At 40.9% G+C, this 17,756-nt stretch overlaps 1 protein-coding gene across 3 annotated transcripts in view; it reads right to left on the minus strand.

Moving 5' to 3' along the window:
- Positions 1-17,756, minus strand: part of plxna1a (plexin A1a) — a 444,018-nt gene that overhangs the window by 239,079 nt on the left and 187,183 nt on the right. For all 3 annotated transcript variants that reach the window (XM_061736805.1, XM_061736806.1, XM_061736804.1), the window contains exons 5-7: positions 16,967-17,090; positions 15,602-15,755; positions 10,893-10,992 (exon numbers count right to left, since the gene is read on the minus strand). In XM_061736805.1, coding sequence (XP_061592789.1) covers positions 10,893-10,992; positions 15,602-15,755; positions 16,967-17,090 — 378 coding nt within the window. The remainder of the gene's footprint in view (positions 1-10,892; positions 10,993-15,601; positions 15,756-16,966; positions 17,091-17,756) is intronic.

Raw genomic sequence — 17,756 nt, forward strand, 5'->3', positions numbered from 1 at the left:
AAGGGAAAAAAACATTTATTCAAAAAATATCAAATTTAATATTTAGAAAATTGGGGTATTTTTCATTTCACGATACAACGCCTCAAATAAAAAAAAAGAAGGATTTTTTTTGTATGTTATCTTGCGTCAGGCTTTAAAGGTGGAATGCACTGCAAGCCGAGCTGGGCCACAAAAAACGATATCAACAATCACAGAAATGGATGTTTCCCACAAAATGAATCCAAAAGTTATCATCAAATCAACACGAGAGGTGAGGGGAAGGGGGTGTGGGGTTGCTCGGAGATGAGAGCCATTCCTGAGGGCTGGAGTGTGGGCTGATCCCGTCCCTGAGTGCCTCTTTTCATTGCATAGATTTCCGTCCTTTCATATTCTAATGGTCATGGTGGCCCGCAGCCTGGCCACCAACCTTTCAGCTGTGTGGGACGCATTATTCCCCGCACAATGGGCATAATCTCAGTCTTGTTTGCTAACACTGCTTTATATCGTTCTGTCTTCATGCCTCTCCAGCTCTCGGGGAATGTGAGTTCCTCTCTGTTCCAGTCTTCCCTCCAGCGCTCTCTCCTGTTTATTCCTCTCTTTAAAGATGCATTATTCCTCCTCCCGCATGCTCAATTAAACTATTCCAAACCTCTTTTTTGATGCAAATTTCTAATATTGTAAAAGCGTATGTAAATAGCTCTCAGCGTAATTTGCTTTGCCAAGTTCATGCCTTCTGTGTCTGTGCGTTGCCTCTGACTGTGCGTGCACCTGTTAGCGCGTCTGTATGATGCCGGTCCTGCAGCAGCTTCCAGCATGTGAGGCCGAGCACCAGCTCCGTCTGGGCGCTTCGCCTGCAGGCTGCTCTCACTCTGCATCTGTGCTTCACGCTGCACGTCTCAGAGCCCCTGCTCTGCTTTCACCTGACAGCCAGGGCTGGGGATAAGAATCGATTCCCATTCTTAAGATTCAGAATCGATTATCAAGATTTGATTCGATCCGACTCCGATATTGATGTGGTTTAGTGTTATTAAACCTATTTTTTGAGTGCCTTCCCGCTGTGAATGTGTTTGCCACCTGCATTTCTGTTGGATCCACTCAAAGGTACGTTTTATATGATAGTTACTTATGTGAGCATGTGATGTTCATGATTCATATGTTTTAGAGGACAGTATTGGGGATTACGACTAAACAGTGTAAAGTGAGCTGAGTCTTCCATTGCTGTTTGGTAAAAGTTTGTTGAATTACAACGAAGGACCTGTGGGAGATATCTTTATGATTGAATCAAGTGACTTTGAAGGATTGTATTATTTTAAGTTATGTATCAAAAGTGTTCAGTATTTTGTTTCTGCTTCAAACTGCACTGCTTTGAATGGATTTTTGTATCCATGATGTGTTATCATGTACAAATGTCGTAGAAATATTTTCTGTAAGACAATCATACAGTGGTAAAACTATGCAAATAAAGAATAAAATGCTTTAAGAAAAAACAGTTTTTTGAGCTGTTGCCTGAATTATATGACTGTGTAGGTATGCAACATATGAATACTAGTATTATATTGAGATTCAACAGCAAGTATAGAGGGAATGCACATGACGTCACAGATGTGACTTCACAGCGGGTTACGTCCACTGAGTGTCAGAAAGACTGAGTGGCAGAAAGACTGAGTGTCAGCGTAAACTTTCAGTTTGAGCAACTGGAAAACATCTAAAATGGGAAAGAGCTGTTGTGCGATCGACTGTACTCATAGATTTAGCAAGAAATCGGAGTTATCGTTTTTTGACTGCTGAAAAATAAGCTTAAGAAAGACAAATGGATTACTGCAATTCACAGAAACAACTGGATTCCAGGCACCGAAACGTGGATTTGCGATTCCCATTTTGTATCAGGTAATGTTGGATTTTTGGGTAGCTAACGTTAAACGGTCAAATCATAAAGTTCCGTGTCCTCATCACTTTAATTTCTACTACAAATCCTGCATTGAAGTAGGACCAAGAGTCAAGACTTTTGTAAGCCTTCAAGCTTTGCTTCGTGTATTTACCCGACGTAGAAATTAAGTACATTTAAATATCAGGAAACTGGATTTGTGGCCAAATATTAATGTCCATGGACCATTGGTTCTTGGTAACTGTACGGGTCACTGTCAAGTCCAACTGCCTTTAATTTAAGCCGATAATCGGCTGTTATCCGGTTTTCTCCACTAGTTGCAGCTGTTTTTGCCACTCCAGTGGGGAAGTGACGTCAATGCAGACCCTCTATTGGCAGCTAATGATGCTGTAAGGACCAATCACCTCCCAGAATGCTGATCTAACTGCTTTCAGAAACATCATGTGGGGTAGAATTACCAGGGCAGCAAACAGATGAAATCGGTTTTAGTTTTTCCCACATTCCGTTTTTTTCAATTTTCATTTTTTTTTCATTTTCGGTCTATTTCGGTTTTTAATTTTTGAGAATTTGGTTTTTAGCATTTTATGCAAATGTAACCCCAAATCAGTATATAAAGTAATGAAATATAGACAATTTTTGCAATTATAATTGAAAACTTTAATGTTTTCATACCTTTAAACATATTTAAAGGCAAAAACATGGCACCAGTTATTCTCGTGTCCAACAAAACATTCCTTTTTTGGGCATAAACAAAAAAAATACCAAAAGTTCTAATGTAATGATTAAAAAAAAATATCGATCTTTAGACATACAAATCAATTTTTAGGAATTAATACGAGAATCGATTTAGAATCGGAAAATCTATTTTTTCCACACAGGCCTACTGACAACCACAGCCACGACGGAGACGGCTGCATCATCAGCCGCCGAAGGCCGAGACTCGAGCACTCGACTTCCCGCAGGAGGGTCAACGAGGTGAAAGGTGGCGGCGGGAGCAGAGTGCTGTATAATATGTGGCTGTATGTCATAGCAGCAGCTGCAGTGAGTGAAATTGTAGTTTTACAGTCCCACAGAGTCCTGAGGGGGCCAACAAAGCCAACATCAAAGGTTTAACCAGCAGCGTGGCTGTTTATGCTGCTGAAGGGGGAGGACTGGGTTGGTTTGCTAATCAAGGGCACACAGCACAAACACTCCCACGTAAAAATGAGTAAGAAGCCCAGCACACATGCAAATATGCAAAAACCAACACAAAAGGTGCTCTTTTTGCAGTTATTTTAACCCTTTCTGGCTAAGCCTGCTTTTCAGACTCCTATTTGAAAATGACATACCCAATTTAAACGGAGTATATCTCAGCAACTACAGAGCGTATTTGAATAAATTTGGTATCAAAATGAAGGCAGCAGATGTATGAAAAAGCATTAATACTGGCAGAACAGAGTAAATGACGATGGTACAAAGCAGAAGAAAGAAGTAAAAGGAGGTTCAACTATAAAAATATAAAGGATTCGTATCCGTTCAGCATGTGCTCTCTGTGCGAGCTGGGAATCCTGACCACATCCACGAGGCCACGTTCCAGGAACAGCCTCAGGGTTAAGGTGATTGACACTTTTATGACATTGTCATACCCAAGAATACCTAAGAATATCAACAGGTACAGGGATTTGGTGGCTCTAAACAAGATTTTGATTGTGGCCTCAAAAACACTTGAGGATCAAATCACAAACACTGCTAACAACTGAATGAACAGATACATACAAGAAATGGAAAGAGAAATTAAGATCAAGAAATCTTTTATTTTATTTGGAAAAAAACGATAATATTGGAATTAAATTTCATGAGGAAAGGATTTTGTGGAATGTGTTTTACGTGTTACATAAACTGAACTAAACCCCAGTTTTGATCATGCAGTTGTGACCTGTTTATGTCAGGTAAGTTTATTTTACTTTACTGTTTATGTCTAAATACTGCACACAATGTCCAAATACACCCTAAGGAATGTTTCTTTTTTTTTTACAAAAATGGCCTTTTGCACTCATCTTAGTACTAGTAAATGTTGTATTATGTGAACTTTTTAAGAATGCCTGCCTATCTGTTGTGCCTGCTCCTGCGCACTTTACTGTATATGTTTCACCGAGGGAAGTGGGAAACGTCCTCTCGATTGCTTGTATGTCTTGACATGTAAGGAATTGACAATAAAGCTACTTTGACTTTGAAGTTGACGAACCAACATCACTTCAGGAATCTCCAATCGGAATGAAAAAAAGACTGAACATTTCCTCATTTTCTTGCGTTTGAATAATCCTATCGCTAACGGAAATTAATTCAGAGCAAAAGTTCGGTTTTTGACTCAGGGTGCTTTCACACCTGTCCCGTTTGGAGCAGTTGTTCCGTAACAGGGAGCGTTTCCCCCTAAAGATCGGTTCGTTTGGTATATGTGAACACAGCAATCGCGCTCGGATGCGGCACAAAACAAGCGAGCCGAGATCGTCTAGGAGAGGTTAGGGTTCGGTTCTCGGCTCGCTTCCATTCCAGACCTGGAGCGGTTCGTTTGCAGTGAGAACATAATCAACACAGAAACACACAGAAACAAACTAGCCACACTCGCTTACGATGCTCCATAGTTGTTGTTTTTCCCGGGGTATAGAAGAGGAAACTCCTTCCGCGTTCATTTCTGACCAATGAGCAAACAGCTGGTTCGCGCATGGTATTTGTTAACAGTTTTGAACCGCTACAGACGTTTGCCTTGTGAACACAAACCCCACGAATGAAAAATGAAACAACTGTATCGATTTAGCCCCTGAATCGGAACAAAACAAACGGTCCACAGGTCTGAAAGCACCCTTAAACATAAATGATGATGGTGGGACATTAACAGTAAGACCAGACTCAGGCCACGTTTACACATAGCCGGGTATTTACAAAAACGGATATTTCCCCCTCTACGTTTTGAAAAATATCCTCGTTTACACGAACCCGCATGAATACACTGTTAAGGTGCTATGAGCATCCAAACCTGCAGGGGGCAGTGTAACGAGAAGATAAAGTCATGCTAGCCAATCAGAATCCTGGAAAAAAAACATTAACAAATGACACGTGTGAAGCCTGAATAATATGGTCCGCGTTAAATCGACGGCGTAGCCTACTGTACGTACGGTGCGCGTCGCCGCGTACCCTACGCCGTAGGCTCTGCGTTGGTGTAACGCGGAACCATAAATCAGTCTTGACTGCAGTTACTTCCAAGGCGGAACGAGAGTCTTTCGTTTGGAGTGACAGAGAAGTGGAGTTACTTTTAAGTGTGACTTTAGAATATAAAACAGGTAAAATACAAGAAAATATTGACGGTGGCCAAACAAATTGTAAAAACAGGTCACACACATGAAGCTGGTGACGTTTCTGTTGCATAATGTGACGTTCTGAAGCCTAAATGTCTGTTTCCCTCCGTTTACAAGCAAACGTGAAAACAGAGTTTTTGAAAATCTCCACTTTGGCCGGAGTTTTCAGAAATGATGGTTTTTGGTGACTTTGAGCTTCGTTTTCGTGTAAACGAACGGCCAAAATGCATGAAAACACCACCGTTTTTGCTACGTGTAAACGGGGCCCCACAGCTGGGCTGAAGAGAGGAAAGTTGGTTCTTTTGTTTTCTTATTTGTATTTCTTCAGCTGGTAGTTCAGGGAGCTTTGTTGCAGCGTGACGGTTCCTTTTATTGTTCCTGTGTGGCACACCGCATTTTAAACTTTCTACATTCACTAAGCCACTTATTGACAAAATTGTGTTTCGTTTTGGTGGAAATGGCCTTCTGTGTCTGGTTCTAGTGTGTACTGTATCGTGCGATTAAAAAAAATGGCCTGAGCAACCTCTTGGTCACCTGACCCCCCGCGTCAGCGGCGCTCGCTAGGCAGAAGTTAATGCATCTTGCATCTCACGGAAAAGCATGTAATTTGCAGGACTGAACTGGGCTGCATGGGCCTTGAGAGGTGGCCCAGGTGAGTTTCCTCCCCCCTTTCCCTCCAAGCCTCCTCCATTACGGCCCGCTCCACGCGTGCGCCCTGGCCCCGGCTAATTCACAGCCTATTACTATGCAGATGTATGCAGGGCCGAGAGCAGAGCAGGCAATAAATAGGCTTGATGAACGAGGGAGCGGGAGTGAAAAAGGGGAAGTGGGGGAGCAGGATGGAGAGGGCTAAGAGGGGTGAGGACCAGGGGACAAAGAGACGGGGCAGAGTGTGAAATGGGAGAGAGGTGTATGAAAGAGGGTGGGAGGACAAGACAGGATGAGAGGGTCTTTGGGGCGGAGGGTGAGAGGGAGGAACGGCGGCGGGACACGTCGCTCCATCCGTCCCCAAACCCAACCAGGACAAGACAGTTTGGCTCAAATGGTTTTACTAATTAGCTTTTGCTCGTTTGTCTCCGTCGTTGCAGATAAAAGCGTAAAATGCACATTGTTCGATAGTTTAACCCTTGTGCTGTTTTTGGGTCACGGGAGGGTGAAGGGAGAAAAGAAGGAAGGAAGGAAAGAAGGAAGGAAGTAGGAAAGGGAGTAAGGAAGAAAGGAAAAAAGAAGGAAGTAAGGAAAGAAGGAAGTAAGGAAGAAAGGGGAAAAGAAGGAAGGAAGTAGGAAAGGGAGTAAGGAAGGGAGAAAAGAAGGAAGTAAGGAAAGAAGGAAGTAAGGAAGAAAGGAGAAAAGAAGGAAGGAGGTAGGAAAGGGAGTAAGGAAGGGAGAAAAGATGGAACGGAGGAAAGAAGGAAGAAAAGATGTAAGGGAGGAAAGAAAGAAGGAAGGAAGGAAGGAGAAAAGAAGGAAGGAAGTAGGAAAGGGAGTAAGGAAGGGAGAAAAGATGGAAGGAAGGAAAGAAGGAAGAAATGAGAAAAGAAGGAAGTAGGAAAGGGAGTAAGGAAGGGAGAAAAGATGGAAGGAAGTAGGGAAAGGGAGTAAGGAAGGGAGAAAAGATGGAAGGAAGGAAAGAAGGAAGTAAGGAAGAAAGGAGAAAAGAAGGAAGGAGGTAGGAAAGGGAGTAAGGAAGGGAGAAAAGATGGAACGGAGGAAAGAAGAGATAAAAGATTGAAGGGAGGGAGGAAGGAATGGAGAAAAGGAAAGAAAGAAGGAAGGAAAAGCAAATAGGTAATAAAGGAACCAATGATGGAAGGGAGGTAGGAAGAAAAAGGAATAAAGGAGGGTAAAAAAGGTGGGAAAGAGGAAAGGAAGAAGGAAGGAGAGAGCAGGAGGAAAGAAGGATAGAAGAATTGGGTCATTTTGACCCAAAGACCCAAAGGTTAAAAAGAAAGTTATATCTTTCAGCGCAGACGCATCACCGTTCCAGATGCATCGATACCGAGTCCACCAACTTCAACCCTGGATCTGAGCCAATGGAGAAATGTCTCCAACGATGAGGAGAGTGTCCGGCCCCCGAGGGCCCCGAAACCCCCACCCTGCGAATCCACCGAGCCAGCCAAGAATCATTTAGCAAATGACATTTTATTTATTTTCATTCAACACGGCAGGACAATTAGGAGCAAATTCCTCGTTCATTACTTGGTTGATCTCACGGCTTTCTCTCCCTCTCCTCTCTCCGTTCAAGTTCAAACAGCCATCTATGCAACGGCTATGAGAGGACAGAACTCTCTTCTACTGTCCTGCGGTTCACAAGGGTCGGCTCGGGGAAACAGGCACCAATTTTCCAGGCAGAACTGCAGAAACGGAGGGTGCAAAAGAGGTCACGTAATTAAAGGAGGACCGGTCGGATCTGAGCTAACGGAAAACGAATAAATCAGCAAGGATCACTTTAGACGCATCTCTGGACTTCAGTTCCCAGCATTGGCAGCCATGATTATCAACTCATATAAACGAAAACCAAATCCTGCCGATAGAACTGTAGATTGTGATGGCATTAATTAGCACTTTAATTCATTTTCTAGCGCGTAACAAACGTTTTTCTACGCAGGTTTGGATGCTGCGCTCATCACACAACATCTGCTGGTGTTTCTGGCACATTTCAATATCTGTTGGGTAACCATGACAACTGGAAGGTTGTTTATAGATTAAAGCAGCTAACTAGATTAAAGGCCTGGGGGCGGATTCACAAAACATTCTTAAGAAAAAAAATCTTCTTAAGTGTCATTTTTTTCTTAAGTTCAGTCTTAAGTAGAAAAAAGAGAAGAAGTCATATTTTCCAAAAGGTTTTTAAGTATTTTCTCAACTTTCTTCTTAAGTTTCTTCTTAAGAAAAAACTTAATAAATGGTATTCTTGAAATAAAAGTTCTCAAATTTGATCTTGACTTTTTTTCTTAACTTTAAGACAACCTTGACCTGTGTCAAGAATAATGAATAATAATGAATAATATATATGATTTTGTATACCAAGTACGTAGAGGTGCACTAAATAAAAAGCCAAACATGTGGAGCTTAATAAAATGAAATTCAATAGACTGATATGTTCATTTTAATACATTTATTAAAATTGTGACGGCTCTGGCAGGCGTACTGAATCGTTCATTTAGTATGCAGTATACAGTACATACTGATGCAGTATGTAGCATGTAGTACTTAGTATGCCATTTCGGATACAGCCATATTTTAAGAAGTTCTTAAGTAGGAAAAATAAGAAATTCGTAAGAAATTACAGTTCTTAAGACGGTTCTTAAGAAAATATTGAGGAATTGCACTTCAGAACTTTCTTATGAACTTCTTAATTTTAGATCTTAAGACATTTCTTAAGATCGTTCTTAAGAACATATTGATGAATCAGGCCCCTGATCTGGATAGGCTGAAGAGGGGGTTGTTGGTGGAACAGAAAGAAAGGAGGAGGTAACATAAAATATCTCATGTGAGGTCACTGGCACGTAAAACCGAAACGCTCGGAGTGCTGATGGACACAAACGGGTCTCTAGGGAGTTACTGGTGTGTTTGGTGAAGACGTGGTTGCAGGAACATGTTCTGGACTCAAACATCTCTCCACCTGCCGCTGATCTCGTCAATAGGAGGTTTAATCCTGGAAATGTTGCTGTAAAGGAGCGTCTCTGCACCGCGGATGTGAGCTGGGAGTAATGAACAAACCACCCAATTTAGTAAAAGATCTTAACCATTTTAAATCATTTTCATACTCAGTTATTCTCAATATTTGCTGCAACAATAAACAATAAACAGAGACCCCCTTTTGGGTTCAATAAAATATCATCAGACTCAATTCAATAAGTGCTCGATGACACGTGTTGGCACTTTTACAACCGCCACCAACTTCAAGGATGAATTTCAATGTTTTGAAACTGATTAGATAAAATAATAAACTTAAAACATGGTACTCTGCCAAACGAGTGTGCCGGTTCGCTGGCTGCCGTCCCAACAACTGAATTATGGAACCGTCTCGGTCTGCGGCTCTCGCCCCGTCCAGGGGGGGGTGTGGGTGGAGAACCGGTGCAAACGGACGGCGACGAACCGCTCACTAAAGCTACAGGCGTAAAGCCTTCATACACGATCGTACTGTACGTTTAGATCAAGATCCAAACAAATGTAGGGCAAAAACAACCCTCGGAGGTTTGAGGAAAGACAACTGGAAGGAGAAAAGAAGGAAGGAAGTAGGAAAGGGAGTAAGGAAGGGAGAAAAGATGGAAGGAAGGAAAGAAGGAAGTAAGGAAGAAAGGAGAAAAGAAGGAAGGAAGTAGGAAAGGGAGTAAGGAAGGGAGAAAAGATGGAAGGAAGGAAAGAAGGAAGTAAGGAAGAAAGGAGAAAAGAAGGAAGGAAGTAGGAAAGGGAGTAAGGAAGGGAGAAAAGATGGAAGGAAGGAAAGAAGGAAGTAAGGAAGAAAGGAGAAAAGAAGGAAGGGAGTAGGAAAGGGAGTAAGGAAGGGAGAAAAGATGGAAGGAAGGAGAGAAGGAAGTAAGGAAGAAAGGAGAAAACAAGGAAGGAAGTAGGAAAGGGAGTAAGGAAGGGAGAAAAGATGGAAGGAAGGAAAGAAGGAAGTAAGGAAGAAAGGAGAAAAGAAGGAAGGAAGTAGGAAAGGGAGTAAGGAAATGATAAAAGATGGAAGGGAGGGAGGAAGGAATGGAGAAAAGGAAAGAAAGAAGGAAGGAAAAGCAAAGAAGGTAATAAAGGAACGAATGACGGAAGGGAGGTAGGAAGAAAAAGGAGTAAAGGAAGGTAAAAAAGGTGGAAAAGAGGAAAGGAAGAAGGAAGGAGCGAGGAGGAGGAAAGAAGGAGAGAAGAATTGGGTCATTTTGACCCAAAGATTGAAGCAAATATAGGGCAAAAACAACCCTTGAAAAAATACAACTGGACCTCGTTTTGCTTTGTTTGCAGACGTGTCACCTTCATGCTGAAAGGTGAAATCATTATCCAGAATATATTAACAAAAAAAAACCAGAATGAGTAAATAAACTACGATTCTATCCTTTTGAAAACTACATTTCCACAAAAGGCAGTTCCAGATGAATCGTTAACTGCTTTCAGGACGACTTATAAAACCGAAAACGTGGTCGTTTACTTGTGAAACTGTTGGAACTGAAACAAATCTATTCTTCGGCTTCATTCAGCTATAATACAACTAATTATCAGCGTAATTACCAGCATCTCTGCGAAGCACCGATGACAACAGTTCAGATTAATTACTCTCTTCAGCACATACGACAAACAGCTCCCGACTTAAAGACTGCAGCGGTCTCTCCTTTCTTTCTTAAATAATACACTCGGGAAGAGAAAGGGAAGGATGTGAGAACGAGCCGAGCAGTAAATCAGCATTCCTGTACGTAAATGAGGGATAATGAATGTACAATGAACATGACTGACGTGTTTTAGCCCCTCAAGCTCGGCTGCTCTCCGCCGTCGTGCATGGATAGGAATCGATTTATTATTTCACTCACCAATAGTCCCTTCATTGCTTGAGATTTAATTAACTAATTGATTTGTTAAAAGCTTGAATACATTGAGGCTGCACTGTTAAATCAGTCACCCGCAGCCCGATATTTCAGCACATCCACACATTTGTTGATCTCCCTGCACATGATGAAATGCAGAAGTCGGGAGGGAAGTGAACTTACGACTGGTGGACGCTGCAGTTGTAGAAGACGAACAACACGCTGGCAAACTTCTTCCCCGTCTCCTTCGATTTCAGGTACAACCTTATTGCACGTTGGTCGCCTAAAAGGAAGCACAATAACAAGAAAGCTCTTCATCCTGCAAGTTTCTCACATGACCATGTACAGGACTGTCTCAGAAAATTAGAATATTGTGATAAAGTCCTTTATTTTCTGTAATGCAAAAATGTCATACATTATATGGATTCATTACAAATCAACTGAAATATTGCAAGCATTTTATTATTTTAATATTGCTGATCATGGCTTACAGCTTAAGAAAACTCATATATCCTCTCTCAAAAAATGTGAATATTCTGGGAATCTTAATCTTAAACTGTAAACCATAATCAGTAATATTAAAATAATAAAAGGCTTGCAATATTTCAGTTGATTTGTAATGAATCCAGAATGTATGACATTTTTGTTTTTTTAATTGTGCATTATGCACTTCAAGAAAAAAGTTGAAATGTCGACAAAAAAGTCAAAATTTCGAGAAAAAAGTCGAAATGTTGGGAAAAAAGTCGAAATGTCAAGTAAAAAGTCGAAATGTCAAGAAAAGAGTCAAAATTTTGTGAAAAAGTCCAAATTTCGAGAAAAAAGTCGAAATGTCGAGAAAAAAATCGAAATTGCCGAGATTAAAAAAGGAAAAAAGAAAAAAAGAAAAAAAAGAGGAAAAAAAGGAAAAAAAGAAGAAAAAATCATGGCTTACAGCTTAAGAAAACTCAAATATCCTATCTCAAAAAATTAGAATATTCTGGGAATCTTAATCTTAAACTGTAAGCCATAATCAGCAATATTAAAATAATAAAAGGCTTGCAATATTTCAGTTGATTTGTAATGAATCCAGAATGTATGATATTTTTTTTTTTTTTTTTTAATTGCATTACAGAAAATAAAGAACTTTATCAAAATATTCTTATTTTTCCTAGACAGTCCTGTACAGCACAGAATTATATTATATTTATATTATAAAATAGTGATCTCGGGAGAGGCGTCACGGCTTCGGGATGGGCGAGGAGACTCATCGTAGTTTATCTTTGTTGCAGATTCGACTGTCTTTCGATCGCAAGAAACCCAAGTACCATTTTCCAGCATATTTGTGGGCAAACACTTTTTAAAAGATTAGATCCAGATCCATTTTTAATCATAACGGGATAATGGACTCCTGCGCCCACTGCAAGGTAAAGAAGATGTAGTTTGCTCCTTTTCCAGACGCTGACAGTTTGGTTAAAGTAAAAAAAGCAGGTGTTTCCCGTTTCTGGTCACATCAGAATTTTTTTTTCTCCTTGTCTGCATATATATCAATGGTTAATACCAAGTTTGGTCAAACTTAAAGCATATATATGCATTTTAATCTTTTTTTTCCTTCTTTTTTAACCCTTGTACCGTCTTCGGGTCAAAATGACTTAATTCTCCTGTTCCTCCTTTCCTCCTGCTCTCTCTTTCCTTCTTCCCTTCCACTTTCCTTCCTTCCTTCCTTCCTTCCTTCCTTCCTTCCTTCCTTCCTTCCTTCCTTCCTTCCTTCCTTCCTTCCTTCCTTCCTTCCTTCCTTCCTTCCTTCCTTCCTTCCTTCCTTCCTTCCTTCCTTCCTTCCTTCTTTTTCCCTTCCTTACTTCTGCTCTCTCTTTCCTTCTTCCCTTCCACTTTCCTTCCTTCCTTTTTCCCTTCCTTCCTTCCCTTCCTTCCTTCTTTCCTTCCTTCCTTCCTTCCGCTCTCTCTTTCCTTCCTTCCTTCCGCTCTCTCCTTCCTTCCTTCCTTCCTTCCTTCCTTCCTTCCTTCCTTCCTTCCTTCCTTCCTTCCTTCCTTCCTTCCTTCCTTCCTTCCTTCCTTCCTTCCTTCCTTCCTTCCTTCCTTCCTTCCTTCCTTCCTTCCTTCCTTCCTTCCTTCCTTCCTTCCTTCCTTCCTCTTTTCTCCATTCCTTCCTTCCTTCCTTCCTTCCTCTTTTCTCCATTCCTTCCTTCCTCCTGCTCTCTCCTTCCTTCTTCCCTTCCTCTTTTCTCCCTTCCTTCCTTCCTTCTTTTCTTCCATCCTCCCTTCCTTATTTACTCCCTTCCTCCCTGCCTTCTTTCCTCCCTTCTTCTCTCCCTCCTTCCTTGACCCGTAGACAGCACAAGGGTTAAACATACGCCTCTTCTGAGATTCAAATGACTCTATTCTGGCGAGGGTCTGTGATGTCACAGAACACGACCAATCCAAACGGCTCAATGACCCCAAACAAAGTGGAGTTTATAAGTCATTTAAAAAGAAACTTTTCACTGCAGTCGAGGTTTATCTGAAATCCATAAGCGACAATCCCTGAATGTGACTTACTGAAGCAAACACACTGCTGAATTTAAATTAATGTATACAAATCTGTTACTTTAACACATTTGCCAAAAAGGGGGGCAAATTTCGCCATATGCTGCTGTGAGCTTGAATTTCCAGAACTTTCTATATTTCTCAAGGTTATAGGGAGCTAATGTGCAGCTTCTGCTCTTACATCACTTATTACAGCACTTACTTCAGAATATATTTGAGTACAATGTGCAGATTCTGCTAATATAATAATGTATTCAGCTGTTCTAATCTGTCTAATTGAAGGCTTTCACACCTCCAGCCTTTAGTCCGCTAAAAACCCGCCGTTTTAAGCTGATTTTCCTGCTTTGTGAATAATCAAGCTGTGCAGACCAGAACACCCACACCGAGCTCGCCGGAGAGCGCCGGTGCTGATCCGGACCGTCTGGAAAACTTATGTTCATTCTGCCATCGTGGTATTTTCAGATGTACGTTGTACACCAAACCTGTTAGAAACCAGACTGAACGCCTGGAATCACACGGCATTAAAGACCGGTGTTCTGCTGCTTCGTCGAAAAATACTACCGGCGCATAAACCGATAGCGTCTGTCTATCGATTTTTGCTACCCTATCAAAAAATGCTACCTAATGATTTTCTACCTTTGTAGAGCTACAACGTTACTGTGTTTTACTCCCTAAACCACTTCCTTTCCCCCCAACTGGTCCTTGTCTCCTGCCAGGCCGTCATTGTAAATAAGAATGTTCTTAATGACCTGCCTGGTTAAATAAAGGCCAATGACTGAATGAATATCAAATACAGTGATAGAATTGTTTTTTTTTTCTTTCTCTTTATCGTATAATGTTCACAAAGTGTAATGCAATTCATGTCATGGGTGTATTTTGAAGGATCAAATACTCAACATCCCATATTATCAATTTTAAATCAATATTTCAGGGGTAGCATAATTTGATAGTCCAGTAACATCCTATCAAATATTGCTCCCGTCACTTAAAGACGACTAATCAACTCACTGCCACTGTAGGATGAATGTCAGCATTATTAGATCCGCTGGATCTTCTTCTTCCTTTCTTCCTGTTCTAAAGGGCGTACCTCAAGGCTCTATACTAGGGCCGTTGCTGTTCACAATTTATGTTAATAATCTTTGTGATAATCTGGCTGATGCTGTGTCTCATTTCTATTCGGACGATACAGTTATTTATTGTTCATCTTCGTCAGCGTTACAATCCCTTGAGTTCTTGCAAACTGCCTTTGATGCTGTTCAATCCCGTCTGACTCAGCTTAAATTTGTATTAAACGCAGATAAATCGAAGACCATGCTTTTTTCAAATGGCAAGCAGCTTCCATCTCACCTTCCAAGGTTGTTAACTGTTCAGGGGATTGAAATTGAATTGGTTAGTTCTTATAAATATCTAGGCATTCTGATTGATGACAAATTGTCTTTTAAATCTCATATTGATAACCTTGTTTCTAAGCTGAAACTAAAATTAGGTTTCTTTTTTAGGAACAAATCATGTTTTTCATTTCGGGTCCGGAAACATTTGATCAAAACAACTTTTTACCCTTGTTGGACTATGGCGATCTGCTTTTTATGAATGCTCCTGAGCAGTATTTAAAGAAATTAGATACTGTGTATCATTGTGCTTTGCGCTTTATCACCGGTTGCAGCTTTCAGGTACATCACTGTTTTTTGTTGCTGCTGCCAATTGTCCTTCTTTGCCTCCGTAGACTCTCCAACTGGCTGACTTTTATTTACAAATCCATTTTGGGACGTCTCCCTACATATTTGTGCGTGCACATGTGTAGAAGCGTCAGCCATTATGGCCTGCGCTCACAGAACTTTATTCAAATGCAGGTCCCGAGAGCCAGAACTGAACTGGGTAAAAAGGCGTTCAAGTTTTCTGCCCCCTCAACTTGGAATGGAGCTTGTATCCTTGGGTAAATTCAAATCAATTTTAAAAGACAGAGAAATTAGCTCTCTCGGTTCTTGCGACTGCCCCGTTTTACCATTGTTTTACTATTGTTTCCCCAGAATGTGTGACTGACTGTCTGTGTTCGTATGTATGTATTGTTGTATTGTTTTTATGCTGCCATTTTGGCCGGGTCACTCTTGAAAAAGAGGTTTTAATCTCAATGAGTTTTTTACCTGGTTAAATAAAGGATATATATTACACCTCAATTGATCAATTTTAAATCAATATTTCAGGGGTAGCATAATTTGATAGTCCAGTATCATTCTATCAAATAATGCTCCCTTTGAGAATGTCACCGTTAACAGCAGCGTGGACTGAAGGGATGCAGGAAATTATAGGCGTGGCAATCAAACTTTGGATTGACAGAACAGCGGTTCTGAAATGGTTGGTGTTTCCATGGTTACCCTGGTCTCGTGTGATGGGAGCCACGTCTTTGGTGGCCGGCGACAGGCAGAAGATGCGTCCGCTGTAGATGCGTCCCTCCGTCTCCACGTAGTCCTCGAAGGAGCAGTTCACTCCGGCGGAGAGACTGGGCGCGTTCTGCGCCTGCAGCACCAGCTGGGGAGAGAGATGAGGTGCAGCAGAAACCTGGATCAATAAACTTCATTACTGATGCCCCACAGCCCAGCTCGGGCGCCCAACTCGCTTTAACGCTCAGAACGACCGGCGATGATGATGATGATGATGATGATGATGACACGACCACAGGCCCCGGTTCATGGTGCTTCATGAGTTTTTCCTCGTGCTCTCATCCTCTCCCCATCTTTAGCCCTTCGCTACGGTCGTATACACAAGTTATAGCGCTTCTTTTTCTTTTTTTATGTGCATAAAAGTAATAAAAGTCATCTTAATAAATTCAGGTTAATATTACACAAATGTAGCTTCGGACAAACACTAGCACTAACACTTTTTTTTCCCCACAAAGACTTTCATTATTGGGCAAAAACAAAAAAACATGTGGGCAATACTAAGTACCCCCTTTACTGCGTTACTAGATGTAGCTGGTGCTGAAAAACAGTGACCCGGTATGAAATGATGATGAGCAGCTGTTTTGTTGGGCAGTTTGCTTTCAGGTGTGTGTTAACACAATGCCAAGAGGGAAAGACATAAGCAGTTCCGTTAGAGATGTAACTGGTAACGGTACTGCTGCTGTCTCTATTTTAAACAAATCCTAACGCATTTTATTTATTTCTGAGGTCTATCCTGCTAGTTACATATTTATTTCTAATTATTAAAAACCCTGAATGTGGTTCTACCTCTATTTATTGTTCTTTGCCTTGTGGGCAATATCTACTTTTATCCTGTTCAGTGAGCATCGTGAGAAACTGCCATGTCTGTCTTAAACCTGTTCTCTGTATTTGTCCTGTGTCAAATTAATGACTGTAAAGATTGTGTGTGAGATGCTTCTCCCATCTACTGCAAAACAAATCTACCTACGGGTACTAATAAGGGTCAACTTGAACTTGAACTGTGCAACAATCTGGAAAGGGGTATAAAACAATTTCCAAACATTTTGGGGGATAATGTTCAACAGGGAGGAGGATTAATTCTTAGTGGGGTGTTGGGTCGAGGTCACACTCGCTAAGACTACGACCCACAAGGATCAGGAGGTTTTTTTTATTATATTTTGACATAAAAAGCAAAAACAATACAGCAACATAAAAAAGAGGGAACTTCTGAACATGGGAGATGTTTAAATAAAAACATGCATGCAAAGATTCGATATGAAGTCTGAAGTGAATAAAATGAGAAATAAAAGGAGTGTGTACCTGCACTTCGGACATGGTGACAGAAACGGTCTCGGGGTGAACGGAGAGGTGCACGCACTGCTCGGCCCGGGTGGTGAAGCGCTGGGGCTCCTCGGCTCGCTCGCAGCGATCCCTCCTGGAGCATCTGCACGGCAGAGGTGTCAAAAGCATTCACATCCATTACTCAGGTAGAAGTATAGATACTAGAGTTTAAAAATACTCCTGTAGAAGTTGAAGTATCAACTCAAGTTTTTTACTCAAGTAAAAGTATAAAAGTACTGCTTTCAAAACTACTTAAAGTATAAAAGTAAAAGTAATGTAAGGGGGAAAAAGCCATTAAGGACAAAAGCCATTGAAAATGAATGCATCTTAGTATAATGCAAATATATTAAAGAACCATATATGTGTACTATTGAGCATTAAATTGTGTTTCAGAGAGCAGCAGATATGATGACTAGTTGCCTATAAGTATTGTAATGGTGCAAAAAGTCAAACTTCAGAGGCATGTTATCATTTATCCTAACCTTTATTGGAATGTACATCCAAGTTTAGTTGCAGGAATCTGAGGGAACGGATGTAAGAACAAAACTGGACAAGAACATCTGAAACAACCACAACCAAATTCACTCTATCCGGATGGAGCAATTTAACTGGATAGTTTTTTTTTAAAGGTCGAAATGAAATAGAGTAACGAGGCTGTTTTTAAAATGTAAGGAGTAAAAAGTACAGATAATTGTGTGAAAATGTAAGGAGTAAAAGTAAAAAGAATTACTCCAGTGAAGTATAGATAACCAAAATTTCTACTTAAGTA

Source organism: Cololabis saira, chromosome 12 (genome assembly GCF_033807715.1).
Source record: "Cololabis saira isolate AMF1-May2022 chromosome 12, fColSai1.1, whole genome shotgun sequence".
In the NCBI taxonomy this organism is placed as follows: domain Eukaryota; kingdom Metazoa; phylum Chordata; class Actinopteri; order Beloniformes; family Belonidae; genus Cololabis; species Cololabis saira.